At 42.3% G+C, this 21,200-nt stretch overlaps 2 protein-coding genes across 5 annotated transcripts in view; one reads left to right on the forward strand and one right to left on the reverse strand.

Annotated features, from left to right (window-relative positions):
- Positions 1-5,005: 5,005 nt before the first annotated feature.
- LOC137376199 (F-box only protein 48) lies at positions 5,006-12,216 on the reverse strand. Of its 2 annotated transcripts, none has more exons than XM_068044296.1 (3): positions 12,146-12,216; positions 11,080-11,420; positions 5,006-5,997 (listed from the first exon to the last, which is right to left on the reverse strand). In XM_068044296.1, the coding sequence occupies exons 1-3, from the start codon at positions 12,192-12,194 to the stop codon at positions 5,836-5,838; spliced, it is 552 nt and encodes a 183-aa protein (XP_067900397.1). In that variant the 5' UTR covers positions 12,195-12,216; the 3' UTR covers positions 5,006-5,835. The 2 variants fall into 2 exon arrangements, with proteins under 2 accessions (XP_067900397.1, XP_067900398.1); XM_068044297.1 differs by having other exon boundaries at positions 5,008-5,997; positions 12,091-12,156.
- A 32-nt stretch (positions 12,217-12,248) lies between these two features.
- The window catches only part of aplf (aprataxin and PNKP like factor), a 55,426-nt gene continuing 46,474 nt past the window's right edge, over positions 12,249-21,200 (forward strand). For 2 of the 3 annotated variants that reach the window (XM_068044293.1, XM_068044295.1), the window contains exons 1-2: positions 12,249-12,491; positions 13,713-13,784. In XM_068044293.1, coding sequence (XP_067900394.1) covers positions 12,408-12,491; positions 13,713-13,784 — 156 coding nt within the window. In that variant the 5' untranslated portion in view covers positions 12,249-12,407. The remainder of the gene's footprint in view (positions 12,492-13,712; positions 13,785-21,200) is intronic. The other variant, XM_068044294.1, reaches the window with a different exon arrangement.

Below are 21,200 nucleotides of genomic sequence, written 5' to 3' on the forward strand. Positions count from 1 at the left end.
GCTTATGCACCACATAAGTACAAAGAAGGTTTACTAGACTAATACCTGGAATTGGACAGGCTAGGCTTGTATCCGCTGGAATTTAGAAGAGTAAGAGGCGACTTGATTGAAACATATAAGATCCTGAGGGGTCTTGACAGGGTGGATGTGGAAAGAATGTTTCCCCTTGTGGGAGAATCTAGAACTAGGGGTCACTGTTTAAAAATAAGGGGTCGCCCATTTAAGACAGAGATGAGGAGAAATTATTTCTCTCAGAGGGTCGTGAGTCTTTGGAATTCTCTTCCTCAAAAGGTGGTAGAAGCGGAGTCTTTGAATATTTTTAAGGCAGAGGTAGATAGATTCTTGATAAGCAAGGGGGTGAAAAGTTATCGGGGGTAGGTGGAAATGTGGAGTAATCAGTTCAGCCATGAACTTATTGAATGGCAGAGCAGGCTTGAGGGGTCTAGTGGCCTATTCCTGCTCCGAATTCGTATGTTTGTATGTTAGTACATTTAAGTTACTGTGCAAACCTGAAGCATGGGTCCCAGTCACAGTGACCCTTTTTTTAAAAACTTTGTTTATTGAATCCACTGAATGGGAAACTGATGATGTAACCATGGTAGATTAAAATCCAATTTATCTGTTTTTAAGATAGCTCTAATTTTTAAAAAAGTGATCCCCTGATAATAATGCAAATGTACTGAACTATCTATATACTTTAAAAATCTTGCAAATTTGTACACTTCCTGTCTGTGGCATTTTACTTCCTGTTGTCATACATTTTGCCTCCTAACTGCCTTCTGAAATGGCCTAGCAAAGCCACTCAGTTGTCAAGGGCAATTAGGGATGAGTAACAAATGCTGGCTTTGCCAGCAACCCCTACATTGCATGAAATAATATTTTTTAAATGTGTCAACTTGCATTATACTCTTGCACTATGGGAGTATGAACAAGTTATATACAAATGAGGAGCATGGTCCTCTTATAATGGGCAGAACCCTGACAGTCTGAACATACCTGCTCGTCTGAGGATTGACTTTGGCAGATAAATCCTCAAGAATTGTATTATGTAAGTTGAAGAGGTTCCCCAAATAACAGCCATGCATATGTTATCTGATGGAGTCTCCAGGTTCACCCAAAATGCAGGTACAGGGCTAATGAAATTATCTTTTACCTCACCGAATGGGCAGGATTTCTATTTCGGGTTTGGGACCTTGACGTTGTGTTCACTTCCGGGTCCCGACCTCACATACCATTTGCAATATGCACCTGTTGTGATTTTAATTAGAAAAGAAGTTAATTGGCCCAGAGTCACGTTCAACGCCCAATTAGGGGCGGTAGATGTGGGGAGGAGGCGGAACACAGGAAGCAGCAGGCTTGATTTAAAGGGATTTAAAGCCTGGCAGTTGCTGTTCATCTGTAAAATAGGTGAAGCTGAGCAGAGGGCAGTGGGCCCCTGTGGCAGAGCAGCCCCCCATTTTCTGGTGCCTCACTCGAGGTGCCGATAGAAAGGAGAACTATCCTGTTCCCTACCAACAGCAATAGAAAGCTGCAAAGCTGAGGAAGAAGGCATGACTGGAGGTGGCTCATGAGGTTAGCAGCAGAGGTGTTGCTGGAAGCAGTGAATGCAAGAAGGAAGAACTGGGTCCAGTGCAGGAAATGTTTCAATGACCTGCTTAGGTCTGGCAAGGTGAGTCCAGAGATGGCATGCCTCCTCACCAGCAGTGACCAGAATACAAAACTGAGGGGCATCCTGAGGGCGCATAAAGTTCTGCTGACCACAAGACAGATGTTTGCTCAGCAGCATCAATGACCAATAAACATAGTTCATTATCTGAGCGCTACTGGACAGTGGGCTATTAGGAAGTCTGCAACATCCTATGTGAATGAAAAGCTACAAGTGGTGAGGGAGTGAGGCGATGTCCTAACACCATGTTTTCACTTTGCAGGCCTAATGGGAGAACAATACCAGGGAGAGTGAAAGGGGGTTCTTGGATGGTGGAGTCCTGCAGCTCATGTCTCTAATGCATTTCGAGGAGCTGCCCCTTGATCTGGCCAAAGTAGCAAGCCACCGGGATGTTAGAGACGGAGAAACGGGAGTCCATCATAGACAGGGTGAACAAATCTCAACATCCCCAGATTCAGGGGATGCATGGCAATCCTCCCCTTACAACAAGCTGTCAATGCATAAACTGTCATCTACATTATTTTGTGCAGCTGAAGTATCTGGTGATTTTGCCAATTTCTCATATCCACCTTCTGTTATATCTCTCACGGGGGAGGAGTCACAACGCTGTCAACCTGTTCAGGAGGAGTCATAGAGGAAGAAGACAGCTCGGAGTCTACACCGTCATATTTATCTTGCGCACCCTCCACCAGTACAGACACTTGCACGTTGGTGAGTCTTCGGGTGTCATTAGAAACAATGACGCAGAGTGGAGCATATATCACCTCAGAGCAGCAGAATACGGGGGAGGCAGAGTCGGCTGTAGCCAATCCCCCTCAGAGGATGGAGGACAGGCGCAGCCCTGCTTATCAGGGTGGAGATGCAGAGCCAAGGGATTCATGAAACAGGTGGCTCTACTTGGAGATGTCAGATGTAATCCCACATGTTGGAGTTACCTAAGGCTCTGCTGGGTCATGGGATGAGACTGGAGGAGTCCATTCATCTCATGTGCTCCACAATGTCTCAGTGCCTTTGAGCACATGAGCTCCTTCATTGAGAGTGGCCAACCTCATGGAGAGCCCTATGCGAAGCACTCAGAGTGGATGTGAAACAGCGCACTGATATGTACAGAATGCATGCTGCAGTCTGTAGCATTGACTGGTCAGTGGTGCAAATAGTGCAAAGAAGCACGGAGTAGATGTAGGTTGCGCCCAGCTGGTAGTATCGATCAAGGGCGCCAAGAAAGGCCTGAGGTGGCGACAGATGATGATGAGGGGATCATCCCTCATGGGACTCTGTCACCATCATCTGCCTCCATGGCCCCTTCGGTGGACAAAGCATCTATATAACACACATTATTAGAGGCTGCCCCTGCAGTAATGCCAGTGCAGCAGCCTTTGGACGTGCCCCGCTCCCAACACATCCACAATGATGCTGAGCACCCTGGCATCTCAGACCCAGACAGGCACAGGCAAGCAGACTGCCTCCGCCTCATTCTCAGCCACCGGGGGAGTACCTTGTAGGAGTCGCTGTGAGTGCAGGCCAGCATCTCAGTAGCGTCACTTTGTGGGCCAATGGACGGAGGAAATTGCCACTGCCCTTTGAGTTTGCGTGCCGCTAACCCTCTTGAATCCAATGTAATCCCCTGCCCTCATAGAGCATCTGTCACCTCCATGATGCTGAGATGCCACCAAGGTCTGCTGCCGCTATTTAGTACACGGTTGCAAAAAAGTGCAAGACCACTATGAATTTTACAGCCATGCGAAAGGCCTTGGCGATGATTCCTGTGACCCCTCGTATGACCCTCAACATGGGCACACAACTCAGCAAACATCTGCCTGGACAGGTGCAGCCTTCTTGGGTACTGATGCTCCGACATGTCCAGGTAGCTACTCCTTTGGCAGTAGACACTCTGCTGAGGGTATCGCCTTCATTGGATTCTTGCCCCATTCCTCACCCCCCCCCCCCCCCCCCCACCCCACCCCCACACCCCTGTTGCCCAGGGGTATACCCCTGTTCCTGCAGATGCTGCTCCTCATCACTAGTCGATCCTATCTCGGGGTAGCTTTATCCCATTTCCTGTTACGTTCTTCCTTCCTTTCTACTAGAATGTGCAGTCTTCAGAAACCCCCCTCTCAGGAGCCTGTGAGGCCCGTAAGCCAAGGGACCCTTCCAGCCAACCCCCTCCAAAGTTGTGCTTCCCAAAATGCCCTTGTCAAGAGTGAAAGGATATGACAGATAAATCTCCTGACTATGTACAGCTGGTCGTCTGTGAATGAGGGCCTTCTCTGAGCCTTCCCTCTTTAATGGAGCCTCTTGCTGCTGTGCCGCTGTTCTGACTGGCTCCCCACTGTGTTTGCGCCTGCTCCTACCTGTCGTACTTGATCCCATGCCTTACAACGAAAATTCAAAACTGGTGCCTAACGAGCTGACAAGAAGCTTGTTAATTGGTTTATCTGGCCATTATTTGATCTCAGGTGGGATGCTTCTTCAGAATCTCAGCACAGCCTTTTAACTTTGAGTGTGCCAGTTTCATGTCGGGAAACTGTCACACCAACCCAAGGGGTGGCTTTAAGTGACTTGAGGGACAATCCTGTTCCAGCCCTCTAATTGATATAAAAATCCTGACCAATGTTTCCTACCAGCAAGATGGTAAACACAGTGAAATATATTCAATAACAAATTTTTAGTTTCTGTTTAGAAGTTCAATGTTTGATTTGTGTTACCTGATTTACACCAGGGCAGTGGTGGAATATCACAATTAGACTCAGTATTTGGAGGTGAAGAAAGTCCCCGAGCGTGGAATGGTATCATAACAGTTATCACGTGACTGGACTAGGATTCCAGAGGCCTGCATTAATGCTCCAGAGATATGAGATCAAGTCCCACTATGGCAGCTGGGAAATTTAAATTCAGCTAATTAAATAAATCTGCAATAAAATGCTAGTATCAGTAATGGTGATCATGAAACTACTGGATTGTTGTAAAAACCCATCTGGTTCACTAATGTCCTTTAGGGAAGGAAATCTGCTGTCTAACCTATATGCGATGACAGAAATGGCCTAACAAGATATTCAGTTGCCAAGAAGGTGGCTTACCTTCTCCAGGGCAATTAGGAATGGGCAATAAATGCTGGCCTTGCCAGTGTTGCCCACATCCCCATGAATGAATAAAAAAGATTTTTTTTTAATGCAGGAGTTAAGCAATTACTACTGCTCACCAACATTAGTAATATTCTATTTACTTAACAGATGCAAAGCTTCTAGCAGGACTTTGAGACTGAGTTTCAGAACTCATTCTAAAAATTTAAAAAAAATACAGACTATTGTGATGATTATCCAGGTTCCTGTCTTTTACTTCAATGGAGGACACAAACGTCAACTGTGGTGATTCCATTGCAATTTCAGCTGAAGTTAGTGAGCTTAGCCCAGACCAACAGTGCACCTAGGACCTTCCTGATTTGTATTCCTCAGTTACTACATTGACCAAGTAGGTCATCAGGGAAGCCTTAATCACAGTATTTCAGTAAATAAAAACTCAAAGTTAACAGAAACTGGAAACATATGAGTGTTGACATAATCATTCAATATTACTAAGATTTGAAAAAGCTAATGATTATGTTCACTCTTCTAGCACACCATTAAGTTAATTGGATAACTTTTCCTAGTGATGCTGACCATTAGATATGTCTTTTTCGCACATGAATTATCACTTTGGATGTTCAAGTCCATAAATTATCGACACATTCTTCATGATGTAGCTGCACCACAGAATTGCCAAAATTGGTTGAAGACTCATGAACCAAAGTAGCTAAAAACTAGCAATCCAATTCTAGGGTTTATTTCTGTCTGGTACAGTACAAATAGAAAAGAACCAAAACTACAGCATTATCATCACATCACCATGATCAATATTTTTTCAAGGTAATGCCAAAAGTGCTTTAAACAGTGGAATACATTTTTTTTTAAAAAAGGAGTTATACCTTAAGACTTTTCAATAATATAGCAATAAACCTTTATAGATTCTATAATTAACTATCCAATGAAAGATTGCAAATGTAATAAAAACTCTTATTTACTATTTTTAAACATAAACTATTTGACGAATAAAACAAATACTTTCAATTATAGTGCTCTTAGCTTTTTTTAAGTGCATGATGCTTCAATAAAATGCTCCAAATTAATACAACGCTATCTTTCCAGCTCAGCCTCCAGTATCTCTCCCCATGCATCCACATCCATTTCACACATGCTGTTGTGCAGAAGCTCAGTTGCAGAATGAATGTAACTGTATTGGCCGTCTAACCATGCTCGTTTTATGTTGCTTTTCTTGTAGTTCCTCACCAGGGTAACCTACAAATGAACAAAACAAAATCTCTTAGACAATCTTAATATTCTTTTTATCATCAATTGAACAAAGGCATTGTGTGAGGTGTGCTAAAATCGACAATTAAGACGATTCTTACTACCATTAAGCTATTTGTATTATTGTATAAGATTAAGTTTCATGAAATCCTGCACAATAAATGTGGATTAATGATTTCATTTCTTAAAAGCACAGGAAAGAGGTTGTGCAGATCTCTAATGTTGTGAATGCAATGTTTTTCAGCATTTCATGACTTCATACTAGTAATGTTATTATTTACTATTACACTCTGCTGTCCGTGTCCTTGCCCATCACCCACTGTGTTCGCTTACCTACATTGGCTCCTGGTTAAACAACAATTCGATTTTAAAATTCTTATCCTTGTTTTCAAATCCTTCCATGGTCTCACCCCTGTCTATCTCTGTAATCTCCTCCAGCCCCACAACCCTCTGGGATATCTGTGCTCCTCTAATTCTGGCCTCTTGAGCATCTTGGATTTTTATCGCACCACCATTGGCAGCCATGTTTTCAGCTGCTGAGGCCCTAAGCTCTGGAATACCCTCCCTAAACCATTCTGCCTCTCTACTCACTTCCCTCCTTTAAGATCCTCCTTAAAGCCAATTCTTTGGCCAAGGTTTTGTTCACCTGCCCCACTATCTCCTTATGTGCCTTGGTGTCAAGTGAAGCGCCTAAGAAAGGTGCTTAAATTAAATTATGTTAAAGGTGCTATATAAATGCAAGATGTTGTTGCAATAGCCATGCATTGTGATCTCTTAATCTACTGGGGTCTGGCAAACTGACAGACTGATTAAATTTGTGTAGCAAGTGCCAGGGTCAATGAACACATACTCCTGTGTTAGCAGCTACCATATTTTGTCTCTATTAGATTTCCTTGTGAAAGGTGCAATTGCAATCTAAACTAAAAAAATTGAAAGGTACTGACTTTGTTTTGGCGGCTAACTTATGACTCTCTCTGTGAAGTAGAATTTTTACATGGCTGTCACAAGGAGAATATGGGTTGCTGAGGAAGAATTCCAACAGTATAGCTGAATGTTATAATAAACCTGTAATGATTCAGAACTGGGTTAAAACTGCCCAAACTTCCTTCATGTACAACTTTTTCAACAAGGAAAGAGAAGCATTTTTCATTGCATCAGTCTGAGCTGGATTGCAAGCACAGTTCCAAAGGTGAAAGACAATGTGCTAAAATCCACTCCACCTAGTTTCCTGGTTAAGGTAACTTAAAGATGAATTATTGTTTTTCATTTCTTTATATTTACAGACAATTGAATGGGATATGGAAGCTATTGTTGACAATGAACTCAGAGATGTGGATATATTCAGATTTTCCATCCCTATTCCTTTTAGGACTTGGCTTTGTCGTAGCAAAGTTATTGGGTCTGCCTAACTAAAGTACTCTGTGTGCTTGCAGTAATCACTGCTATTATTGTAGATGGAACAATCCAAGTTTCAATACAATTAAAGATCATTTTGTAAGACAAATTATATACAAGTATTTATTGCAGAACTCTAAAATATGGATATAAAAAGGAAAAAACTGTAAATGCTGAAAATCTGAGAAAACAAATCTGACCCATCAACATCTATAAAAAGATAGGTTAATATTTGGATCAGACCAAAACTTTAACTTGTCTTATTTCTCTACAGGTGTTGACAGACTTTGCTTATATTTTCAGCATTTTTTGTGAAAGTTATTTTATAAAATATAATTATGTTTAAACGATCTATAATATGGACACGGAGTTCATAAAATTGTATACTATAGCACAGAAGGAGGCCATTCGGACCATCGGGTCTGCACTGCTCTTTCAAAGAGCAATCCCAGATAGTCCCGCTCCCCCGCTCTTTCCCCATATCCCTGCAATTTTTTCCCCTCTAAGTATCAATCCAATTCCCTTTTGAAGGTTACTATTGGATCTGTATCCACCACACTGTCAGATCAGGTGGTGCATTCCATTACTAACCACTTGTTGCATAAAAAGGGTTTTCCTCATGTCACTTCTGGTTCTTTTACCAATCACCTTAAATCTGTGCTCTCTGGTTATCGATCCTTCAGCCACTGGAAACCGTTTCTCTTTATTTACTCTATCTAAACTCTTCAAGATTTTAAACACTCTATATAATCACCTCTTAGCTTTCTCTGCCGTAAGGACAAGAACCCCAACTTCTCCTGTCTATACACGTAACTGTAATCCTTCATTCCTGGAACTATTCTAGTAAACCTCGTTTGTACCTTCTCCAAAACCTTTACACCCTCCCTGAAGTGTGGTACCAGAATTGGATACAATACTCCATCTGGGGCCGAATTAAAGTTTTATATAGTTTTGGCATAATTGCCTAGCTTTTATACTCGATGCCTCTGTTTATAAAGCTCAGAATCCCCTATGCTTTATTCACTGCTTTGGTAACTTGTCCTACCACCTTCAAAAGATTTGTGCACTAACATCCCCAGTTCTCTCTAAACTTACATCCCCTTTAAAATTGTGCCATTTAGCCTGAATTGTCTCTGCTCATTCTTCCTCCCAAAATGTATCATCTCACGCTTTTTCTGCATTGAGTTTCATTTGCCACGAGTCTGTCCATTCCACCAGCCTGTTTATGTTCTCTTGAAATTACCACCTTCCTCATCTCATCTGATGTAGTAGTTGGCATTACTTGTCTCTCTTGTTCTTTGCTAATCATTATAAACATAAGAACATAAGAACTAGGAGCAGGAGTAGGCAATTCAGCCCCTCGAGCCTGCTCCGCCATTCAATACGATCATGGCTGATCTCATCTCGGCCTCAACTCCACTTTCCTGCCTGTTCTCCATAACCCTTCAACCCATTACTAATTAAAAATCTGTCTATCTCCTCCTTAAATTTACTCAATGTCCCGGCATCCACCGCACTCTGGGGTAGTGAATTCCACAGAGTCACGACCCTTTGAGAGAAGTAATTTCTCCTCATCTCTGTTTTAAATCTGCTACCCCTTATCCTAAAACTATGACCTCTTGTTCTAGATTGCCCCACCAGAGGAAACATCCTCTCTACTTCTACTTTGTCAATCCCCTTAATCATCTTATATACCTCAATTAGATCTCCTCTTATTCTTCTAAATTCTAGAGAGTAAAGGCCTAAACTGCTCAATCTCTCTTCATAAGACAAACCCCTCATCTCTGGAATCAATCTAGTGAACCTCCTCTGAACACCTCCTCAAGAAAGGGGACCAAAATTGTATGCAATACTCCAGGTGAGGTCTCACTAATGCCTTGTACAGTTGCAGCAACACTTCCCTACTTTTATACTTTATTCCTTTAGCAATAAGTGCCAAAATTCCATTTGCCTTCCTTATTAGCTGCTGCACCTGCATACTAGTTTACTGCGATTCATGCACAAGGACACCCAGCTCCCTCTGCACCAAAGCACTCTGAAGTTTCTCTCCATTTAGATAATAATTTGCCTTTCTAGTCTTCTGACCAAAATGGTTAACCTCACACTTATCCACGTTAAACTCCATCTGCCAAATTTTGTCCCATTCACCTAACCTATCCATATCCATTTGCAAATTTCTTATTTCTTTATTGCAACTTACTATCCCACCTATTTGTGTCATCTGCAAATCTGGCTATAGTACCTTCTATCCCTGCATCCAAGTCATTAATATAGATTGTAAATAGTTGGGGCCCGAGGACCGAACCCTGTGGCACCCCACTAGTTACATCTTGCCAACCAGAAAAGGACCCATTTATCCCGATTCTCTGTTTTCTGTTGGTTAGCCAATCCTGTATCCAAGCTAATAAATTGCCCCTAACCACGTGATCTTACTTTGTGTATTAAACTTTTGTGCGGCACCTTATCAAATGCCTTCTGGAAGTCCAGATATACTACACCTACAGGATCCCCATTATCCACTTTACTTGTCACAGCTTCAAAGAACTCTAGCAAATTAGTCAAACATGACTTACCCTTCATAAAACCATGCTGACTCTGATGGATTGCGTTTTAACTTTCTAAATTTAGTTAGAGTTTAGTTTAGAGATACAGCACTGAAACAGGCCCTTCGGGCCACCGAGTCTGTGCCGACCATCAACCACCCACTTATACTAATCCTACAGTAATCCCATATTCCTACCATATCCCCACCTGTCCCTATATTCCCCTACCACCTACGTATACTAGGGGCAATTTATAATGGCCAATTAACCTATCAACCTGCAAGTCTTTGGCATGTGGGAGGAAACCGGAGCACCCGGAGGAAACCCACGCAGACACAGGGAGAACTTGCAAACTCCGCACAGGCAGTACCCAGAATCGAACCCGGGTCCCTAGAGCTGTGAGGCTGCAGTGCTAACCACTGCGCCACCCTCCTGTTAAATGTCCTGTTATTACTTCCTTAATAATGGATTCTAACAATTTCCCAACGACAGATATTAAACTAACTGTTCTATAGTTTCCTACTTTCTTCCTCTTTCCCTTTTTGAATAAGGGTGTTATATTAACATTTTTCCAATCCACTGGAACCTTCCCCGCATCCAGGGAATTTTGGAATATTATAACCAATGGATCCACTATCTCCGCTGCCACTTCTTTTAAGACCCTAGGATGTAGGCCATCAGGCCCTGGGAACTTGTCTGCTTTCAATCCCAATAGTTTGCTCAGTACTTTTTCCCTAGTGATAATGATTGTTCTAAGTTCCTCCCTTTCTATAACCTAGGCAAAATACTGATTTAGTGTCTCAGCCATTTCTGTGTTCCCCACTATTAACTCCCCAGTCACATCCTCCAAGGGACCAACATTTACTTTGGCTTGTTGTGCTTAAATGTCATAAGTGCAGACTCTCTGCTGAATAGAATAAGCATTACCCTTAAAGTGTTTCCATTCCTATATTTTTGTATTTATTATAATACCATGGACAAATACGGGGAGAATGTTGGGGAAAGAAAACAAGAGAAACATAGGAGACACTAAAACATTCTTAGATACAAATGGAAAGAAAGGCAGGTTGGCAGTTACTAACACAGATGTTTAACTTTTCATGCAACTCAAAACATAGCAAACTGCACTTACCTTCCATGAAAGTCCACTTGCTCGATCACACTGCAGCTCTCTTTTACAGACAGCCAATATTGTTAAGCAGTGATTGTACCACAGACTGTCACTGTTTTCAATCAGATAATTCCAGGTTTTGCATGTCATGGCAGCATTAGACAGGCTTTGAATGTCCAGTTCACTGAAAATTTTCAGAGTTAGCTCTTGAGGCAAAAACTGTGCGAAATCATGACAGTTTTTCACTCTTTTCTGTTCAGTGGAGAAAGGAGTTTTATCTTTACCAACTATGCTCTGTTTATTTTTTTTGCAAGACCTGAGCATAGTTTTTTGTTCCAGAATTTCAGAGGTATTTTCAAAACCTACAAACAAAATTCAATTTTACTTATCTTATTGCTTTATTTTTCTGTTGCTTGCTTTACAGACATAAGTCTCTGTCTTCAAACTGCTTCTGTCTTTCTATTTGTCATCTACCCTTTCTTTCTGTGGTTCTCATACATTACGTGTCATTATCTCAGCCTGTAATTTTTGTGGTCTCCTTATATAAACTATAAGTACAGTCTTTAAGGACTATTCCCACATCTACAGCCTGCAAATTACCTTTCTATGCTGAGTTTATCCATGAATGCTTCATGTTATTTCTGAATCTGTGAATTTTATCCCTGAAGCTGTCTGGTTTAACCATTTACTTCCCTGGTTTATCCTGCCTATTTTAGCAGTTTTGTATTTCTCAGGTTTATCCCTTATACCTGTCAAATTCATCTCAGAATTAAGGATTTTTTAAACCCCAGTTTATGCCAATGATTTCCTGTGTTCTCATCCCATGGCCCATGAGGCTTGTGTTTCTTGTTTCTCTGCTAAGTCATGTTCCATACTGAGCACATTTTACACAAACATCAGCATTTTCAGGCCAGCTGCTGTTTATTTCTGGAGGCACCGCCTTCTCCCTCTTAGCCACCTTCCCCCTTCAACCACAGTCGCTCCCTCTTAAACCCTTTAACCCACTCTCTCCACTTTAACCCATTCGCTGACCTGTTCCGATTCTTTTCCTTTGGGTTTAAATGTCCGACGGTTGACGTTTGTTTACCTGAAGCGTCACGCTCGCGCATCCGTCCGTTTTCCGTGTTCCTGCGCATGCGCGGAGAGGGTACCGTGACCGGTCGCGCAGGCGCGAAGGGTGGGCTGCCGTGCAGCATGCCGGGAGTTGTAGTTCCAGCTATTGTGAAGGTGCTGCTCTTCCCGCTGCCGAATCTGAGAGAAGGTGCTCAGGCCGCGCGGGGACAATAACCCGGGAAGGAGAGAGGGCGAGTGCGGCAGGGGGAATGTGATATTCCGAGGCTGAGGGCAGGATGGAGCTGGAGCCACAGGACGGGAGCGGGACCATCGCCTTAGTGAGCGGCCTGAGCGCCATTGGCCGTGGGCCGTTGTTCCGGGTAAGTGGCCCTGCACCGCCCGACCTCGCCATCTCCCCGGTGCCGCCCAGCCGCGCTCAACCCCACCATCCAGTACCCTCCACCACACCGCACTGACCTCGGACCCGCCGCAAGCCCCGCACTGCCCAATGACACTGAGCCTGCAGCACAGAAACAGGCCATTCGGCCCAACTAGTCTGTGGTGTTTCTGCTGCAATGGAGGTTCCACCTGCATATAATCCTCTATTCCCCTCTCCCTCATGTATTAAACTAGTTTCACCTTAAATGCATCAATACGGTCCACCATCTACAAGGCACAAGTCAGGAGTGTGATGGAATACTCTACACTTGCCTGGATGGGTGCAGCTCCAACAACACTCAAGAAGCTCAACACCACCCAGGACAAAACAGCCCATTTGATCAACACCCCATTTACCACACTCAACAGTTGGGCGGCGCAGTGGTTAGCACCGCAGCCTCACAGCTCCAGCGACCCGGGTTCAATTCTGGGTACTGCCTGTGTGGAGTTTGCAAGTTTTCCGGGTGCTCCGGTTTCCTCCCACAAGCCAAAATACTTGCAGGTTGGTAGGTAAATTGGCCATTATAAATTGCCCCTAGTGTAGGTGGTAGGGAAATATAGGGACAGGTGGGGATGTGGTAGGAATATGTGATTAGTGTAGGATTAGTATAAATGGGTGGTTGATGGTCGGCACAGACTCAGTGGGCCGAAGGGCCTGTTTCAGTGCTGTATCTCTAAACTTCCTCCACCACCAACGCACAGTAGCAGCAGTGTGTACCATCTACAAGATGCACAGCCAGAACTCGCCAAGGCTCTATCGACAGCGTCTTCCAAACCTGTGACCTCTACCACAGAGAGGGCAACAGACAAGTGGGAACACCACCTGCTGTCACAGAATGCTTCCCCTTGTCCACAAGTCCAAGGGACTGTGCCATGCAACAAGCAGACTCCACACACCAGAGAAAAATTAGAGGGAGCATTATCCCTGGCATGTCCCTGAACCCACATATTTCCTTGTTCCTTTTCTATCTCCTTTCATGCCGTTTCTGTGCTTATCTTGTTTGTGCGACTAATCATCTGCTCCCGTGACTTACTTCATTCCCAGTAACGATGCACTGCATTTGCAATTGGGGAACTTAAGTGTACTTTTGAATAGAAAGTCCAAAAGTTGTTGTAATAGTAAGTGACTCTGTTTTTGGGGGGCTGGGGGCTTTCGTTTCTAGGTTTCCGATAAACGAGTGTCCAGAAACCATGGTCTGCTGGAGGTGGTTGATGAGAAGTTGCGCATCAAACCCGTGAGTAGGTTTCTGCCTGAACAGAGATATTTATTCAGTAGTAGTTCATGCCTATAGCCAGACTACTCAGAAATGCCCAATCTCATCTAATCTCAGAAGTGAAGCAGAATTAAACCTGGTTGGTACTTGGAATACCAGGTGCAGTAGTTTATAACCTTTGAGGCTTTCTGTGGCTGGGTACTGCATGACATTCCGTGTTCAGTTGATTTGGAAAATATTATGATTTGCCTTCAGTGTAAACTTCTGAGATTGATTGGACCTCCTGTTCAGATAAGGGGCATCTCTGGAGCTGTTTTTCTGGCCAATGATATTGAGGTAACTCAGTGTGTTTCCCTTCTTGGTCTAATATTTAAAAAAAAAGCATAGTTCATGTTTGTGTATCTTATAAACACTGACTAAATCGGTTTCCAGTTCAGCTCAAGTGTCCATGGACTCTGCTATTTTCCACAGGGTTGAACTAAGGCTAATATGGGCCTTTTTATTTCCAAATGCAGGGCTCATGCACAAGTGAGGAAGAGCATACTGGAGAAAAATGGGTTTTCTGTAGAACATGTAGCAACATAGAAATCTCTCATTGAAGTGTATATGTATAGATATATATACATATACACACACATCTTTAATCATAAATTTAAATTAATAATTCATGTCAATAATTAGTAGCCTACAATATAGAATAAATCCAGAACCAACTGTTCTTGCTAAAAGCCACCACAATCTTATGCCAGCTGGGCTTCTCTTCAATTCTTAATTGAAAGAATTGTGTCGAATTCAACTAGTTGTAAACACGTTCACATAGTGTGATGTGCCCTCTTGATAATGCCAACTACTACATTTAGTTGTGATGAGGAACATAGCAGACTTCAAGAAGACATAGATAGGCTGATGCAATGGGTGCACACATGGCAGATGAAATTCAATGCAGTAAAATGTGAGGTGATGCATTTTGGTAGGAAGGATGCAGAGAGACAATGCAGTGGTACAATTTTAAAGAGTGTGCAAGGACAGAGGGACTTGGGTGTGTTTGTGCACAAATCTTTTGAAGGTGTCAAGGCAGGTTAACAAAGCAGCGAATAAAGAAAATCAGAACCTGGGCTATATGACTAGAGCATAGTGTGAAAAAGCCAGGAAGTTGTGCTAAACCTCTATAAAACAGTAGTTTGGCCCCAGCCAAATTGTGTCCAATTCTGGGCACACTTTAGGAAGGACATGAAAACTTTGGGTAGGGTACAGAAGAGATTTACTAGAATGATTCCAGGGTTGAGGGATTCTAGTTATGCGATTGAGTGGAGAAGCTGGGTTGTGTGCTTTGGTAGAGGTATTTAAGATCACAAAGAGTTTAGATAAGAGTAAATTAAGAGAAACTGTTTCCAATGGCTGAAAGGTCAATAACCAGAGGGCACAGATTTAAGGTCATTGGCAAAAGGACCAGAGACGACATGAGGAAAAACATTTTATGCAGTGAGTGTTTAGGATTTGAAATGCACTACCTGATAGGATAGTGGAAATAGATTCAATGGTAGCCTTCAAAAGGGAATTAGATAAAGACTTAAAGCAGAAAACAGTGCAGAGATATGGGGAAAGAGCAGGGGAGTGGGACTAAGTGGATTGTTCTTCGAAAGAGCTGGCACAGACTTGATGGGCCGAATGGCCTCCTTCTGTGCTGTACTGTTCTGTGATTCTATGATTTTCATTCCTACACATAGGTCTGTCAAGCTGCTGTGGCAGGTTAATTTTGTTCAGCCAGATTTGGTTGAATTCAATTATTTCACACCCTAATCTCCCAGAGATTGCTAAGAAATGTTAGACAACAAGGTGGAAGATTTCTGTTGAAGGGGATGAGAATATATCAGGATTTCTGTCTTCCATTCAATGCTGTCATAATATCCTGATTTGTTCTTCCTTGGTCCTTCAAAGGTGGGAGATGCTATGTGTGAATCAGGGTCTTGGGACTTAATTACAAAGTTCTGAATATGAATAGATGTGATCCAAGGCTGTGAGATGGGACAGTCATGACAAATTTTCAGCTTTGAATGCTGAGATTTAATGTGACAGATTCTTTGAATAATTATTCTTTTCTTTGTTTATTGTACCATGAATGTGGCAGATGGTGAAAGTTGATCAGATTTTGTTTGGCATTTGCTCATTATTGCAATACATCTGAACAGGTCAGCAAATAATATAATCCCAAAATAAGAAACTGAAGTTTGCTGAAAATCTAAGTGTTTGTATGCATATGTCTGGCTTTGTGTGTGTTTCTCTATCTGCTAGTCACTTAAAATTTGTAACTTGTTTTTTTTTTAGGCAGAATGCCCTGTATAGTGACCAAACGTTCTCTTTGGCCAAGTAGATAGTACATACGAGGACCATTACACCATTAAATAGAGAGGGTTTAAAAAAAAACCTGTACATTAGCCGTACTTGCTGCCTACAGGGGGAAAGGAGATTTTGACTTATAATCATCAGAATTTTTTTTTTGGAAATATATTCATTATCTTGAAACTTGTCATCCATTGTACAGAACTTGTCAAATTTGAACTCTGAAATAAGTTTCTTCCTGTATCTATTTAAAGTCACTATTTGATTTTTCTTTTCTGCACATATTGCAACTGTTATCAGTAAATCTGATGTATTTAAAATATTGGGATTTACTTTGGGAAAAGAGTCATAGGGTCATTCTGGCATAGAAGTTGGCCATTCAGCCCATCGAGTCTGTGCTGGCTCGAGAGAGAGCAAGCCAATCAGTTCCATTTCCCTGCCCTATCCCCAAAGCCCTGCAAGTTTATTTCCCTCAAATGCCCATGCAATTTCCTTTTGAAATCATTCATTGTCTCCGCTTCCACCACCCTCATAGGCAGCGAGTTCCGGGTCAATACCACACACTGCGTTAAAAAAAAGTTCTTCCTCACATCCCCCCTGTATTTCTTGCTCAAAACCCTAGTCCTTGTACCGTCAGCTAACGGGAACAGCTTTTTTTGTCTACCCCATCTAAACCTGTCATAATGTTGTACACCTTTATCAAATCTGTCCTCAACCTCCTTTGCTCTAAGGAGAATAACCCCAGCTTCTCCGACCTAAGCTTGTAGGTAAAATCCCCCATCCCTGGAACCATTCTGGTAAAAGGTATAGTATGCTTTGCTAAAATGCAAACCGAGTTCTTAGAGGTGTTTTGCACCTGGTTACTGGTAGAGGGCAGTCAGTTCCTATTAATTTTGTTTATAAAGAATCACTACTTTTAGATCTGGTCAAAGTGTTGATTGGTTCCAAATAATGTCTAATCCACAATTCGACAACAAAATCTTACTCTTGCTACAGCAACAGCTGCATTTATATAGTGCCTTTAGCATGGTAAAATGTTCAAAACCACCTCATAGACCCGTTATCAGACAAAATGTGACACTGAGCCACATGAGGTATTGGGACAGGTTAAAGAAGTAGGTTTTAAGGAGAGTCTTAAAGGAGGACAGAAAGGCAGAGAGGGAATTCCCTCGGCACCTGATGGAACGGCCGCCAGTGGTGCGGGGCAAAGGAAATTAGGGTGGCACGAGGCCACAATTGGAAGAATGAAGAGATCTCAGAGGATTGTCGGGCTGGAGGAGGTTTCTTACGACCAGGTGAGAAAGGTATCTAGGGGTCCCTCTCAGCCTTCACCTGGTCATACTGTAACAGGGTTTGATTTTAAACACACTTTTTTAGCTCTCCCGTGGTGAATCCTTGTTTACCGCTTTCCAATTATGAGGCAAAGAAATGAGCACAAACAGGCTTTCTTAGGTTTAAAGAACAAAGGTGAAATTTTATTAAAATTTAAACTTAAACTCTAATTCAGTTAACGCCTGTGGATACACGATGCGCCCACACTAGCATGCATATGCGATACATACACGCAGATAGGGACGGAAAAGAGTAGAAGAAAAAATAAAGTGGGAAGGTTTGAGGCAATATCTGAAGAGTTGTTATGGTTCTTCGAGCTCACTGTAGAGTCCTTGCTTGTAGTTAATTCTTGCTTTTCGTTGGGGCCCAGTATTCTTCTTAAACCTTGTTCACTGTAGGAGACTTTTCTCTCTTGGGGTTCATGTGTCTTCAGTGGATTCCAAAGCTGGTGAGAAAGAGATGGGAGCAGACAGGAGAGGCTCTTTTCAATCCAGGAACCAAGAGTTTTCTGTCAGTTCAAACACTGTCTACAATTTAAAACTCCCGAAGTTGGCCAGCAGGGTAGTCACGTAACTGGTATAACCACTTCTGGCTTTGTGTATTGGGTGGGTCAGGGAATGATCCTTTGCCTACAAATACTGTCTGTTAATATGCAAAAATGTCTTTCCAGCCAGGGGCATGGCAACCCCTTGTATCAGGCCTTCTCCTCTTCCCAGCACAATTTTAAATTTAATGTCCATGTGACAAAATTAATGTGCCTCATTCTTGGCAGATGGGGGCCTGCATGACAGGTTACAAAGATAGGAAAGGCAAGATCATGGAGGCATTTAAACACGAGGTTGAGAATTTTAAATTTAAGGCATTGCTGGATCAGGAGCTAACGTAGACCAGTGAGCACAAGGGTTGGGTGAATAGTACTTGCGAGTCAGGATATGGGCAGTAGAGCTTTGGATGAGCTGAAGTTTACAAAGGGTGCCAGATGGGATACTGGCCAGGGCAGCATTGGAATAATGGAGTTTAGAGCTAATAAAATTATGAGTGAGAGTTTCTGCAGCAGAGACTACAAGTAGACATTTTAAATAAGGTAGAAGCTGATTATTTCATTTGTATGCACAAAGTTTATTCTGTTATCCCAGTTAAACTATTGTTCTATATTGCTGTCGGCTTTTTCATGTTTGAGATTAATTCTGGAGAAACAAACCAGCAGTCTTTTGCAGTGAAACTTATTTAAACTGTGAATAAGCATAACAGGACAGTACTTCATGCTCTTTTCAAGTTTAGTTTTTGTTTAGTTTAGAGATACAGCACTGAAACAGGCCCTTCGGCCCACCGAGTCTGTGCCGACCATCAACCACCCATTTATACTAATCCTACACTAATTCCATATTCCTACCACATCCCCACCTATCCCTATATTGCCCTACCACCTACCTATACCAGGGGCAATTGCTAATGGCCAATTTACCTATCAACCTGCAAGTCTTTGGCATGTGGGAGGAAACCGGAGCACCCGGAGGAAACCCACGCAGACACAGGGAGAACTTGCAAACTCCACACAGGCAGTACCCAGAATTGAACCCGGGTCACTGGAGCTGTGAGGCTGCGGTGCTAACCACTGCGCCACTGTGCCGCCCTGGGATTTAATCTGTTTTCATCCTCCATAGTGTTAACAATATAAATTCTTTTAGACTTATCAAAGTACTGTTTCATGTTATGATTCTGTAGTAGTTCGGAGTAGGATTTTTGGAAGGATAACCAGTAACTAGTAATGTTTAATCAATTCCTAAACTCTGAAAATATTCACATGTGTGCAACTTTTAATACTGACATGATTCTGCCTAAAAGTATTAAATGAAGGCAAGGGCAAGCTTGATATACAGCAGAAGAGAATAATATATTTGGATGGTGCTTTCATAGTTCATTCGTGTGTTTTATAAATTAAGAAATTCATCCCATGAGATAGCTGGTCTGATCACCCTACATCTATTGCTTACTAATGAGTCTTGTGTGTCTATCATCCACTCCCTACAAGTTCAGGTTTGTGCTTAATGGCAGATGTGTGGCAGTATCCAACGGTAGGTCTGCTTGAATTTGTTTAAAAATATTGACAAGTATGATGCATTCTGTTTTGAAGATGCCTCTCTTCGTTTGTTGAGATGCTCTGTAGAATTCTTGTGGCTCTACAGCATTTTTGATCAGAGGAAGGTCATGTAGCTTGAATGTTCCAAATGTCTGAAAAAGGAGTCCACATGGTTGGAGTTGCAAAATGAATTTCCCATAACACTAATTTAAAAAAAACTTACAAACTAGTATAATGAAAAACAGAACTTATTCAGTGACTGGAAACCAATGCCCTAATTCAAAAAGTGTGGAATTACAGAATCTGATACCCAAATACAGGTAATTCAGGTACCGTACGCTTTTAAAAAAGAAAAATTCAGTCATGAGATGTGAGCATCGCTGGCAAAGCAGTATGTGTTGCCCATCCCTAATTGCCCTTGAGAAGGTGGTGGTGATCCGCCTTCTTGAACCACCGCAGTCCATCTGGTGTAGGTACATCCACAGTGCTGTTAAAGAGGGAGTTCCAGGATTTTGACCCAGTGACAGTGAAGGAATGATGATAAAGTTTTAAGTCAGGATGGTGTGTGACTTTGAGGGATATTTGCAGGTGATCCTTGCCCTTGTTCTTCTAGGTGGAAGAGGTCACAGGTTTGGAAAGTGCTGTCAAGAGCCGTGATGAGTTGCTGCATTGCATCTTGTAGATGGTACACACTGTTGCCACTGTGTGCCCATAGTGAATAGGGTGCCAATCAAGTGGGCTGCTTTGTCCTGGATGTTGCTGAGCTTCTTGAATGTTGTTGAAGTTGCAGAATTCCCAGCCTTTGACTTGCTGCTGTAGCTACAGTATTTATGTAGCTGGTCCAGTTTAAGTTTCTGGTCAATGGTAACGCCCGCCCCCCTCCCCAAGCTGTTGATGGTGGGGGATTCATCAATGGTAATGTTGTAGATCAAGGGGAGATGGTTAGATTCTTCCTTGTTGGAGATGCCTTGAGTAAGACCTACCATTTTACACTAATTACAAGTTTTATTATATTGCTGAGATGATGCTGATGTGGTATTATTGTTTTAAATGAAATCATTTTATACACTAATGAAAGAACTCTTAAAAGCAACTGGGTGATGTTATTTTCCAATAATTCCACTCCTTCAGACTCTAAAAAGCAATTTTAAACTTACCAAAAAAGGCAAATGCTGAAGTTTTCATGGAAAAAATTTTGGAATGGCAGAATGCATTTTCTGAAATGCAATGAACCTTAGAAACTAACGTTAAATCCGAAATAAAAACAGAAAGTGCTGGAAATACTCAGCAGGTCAGGCAGCATTTGTGGTGAGAGAAACAGAGTTAATGTTTCAGTCTGATGACCTTTCATCAGAACTGGAAACATTTCGAAATTTAACTTTCAACAACAATAACAGCTGTTATTTATAATGCCTTTAATATAATAAAATGTCCCAAGGCGTTTCACGGGTGCGTCGTAAAATAAACTTTGACACCGAGCCACATAAGGAGATCTTGGGGAAGATGACTAAAAGCTTGGATGACAGGTAGGTGTTGAGGAGTGTCTTCAATGAGGAAAGAGAGATTTAGGGAGGGAATTCCAAAGCTTAGGGCCTTGGCAGCTGAAGGCACGGCCACCAATTGTAGACCAATTAAAATCGGGGATACTTGAGGCCAGAAATAGAGAAGCGCAGAAATCTCGGAGG

This window comes from Heterodontus francisci, chromosome 13 (assembly GCF_036365525.1).
Source record: "Heterodontus francisci isolate sHetFra1 chromosome 13, sHetFra1.hap1, whole genome shotgun sequence".
In the NCBI taxonomy this organism is placed as follows: domain Eukaryota; kingdom Metazoa; phylum Chordata; class Chondrichthyes; order Heterodontiformes; family Heterodontidae; genus Heterodontus; species Heterodontus francisci.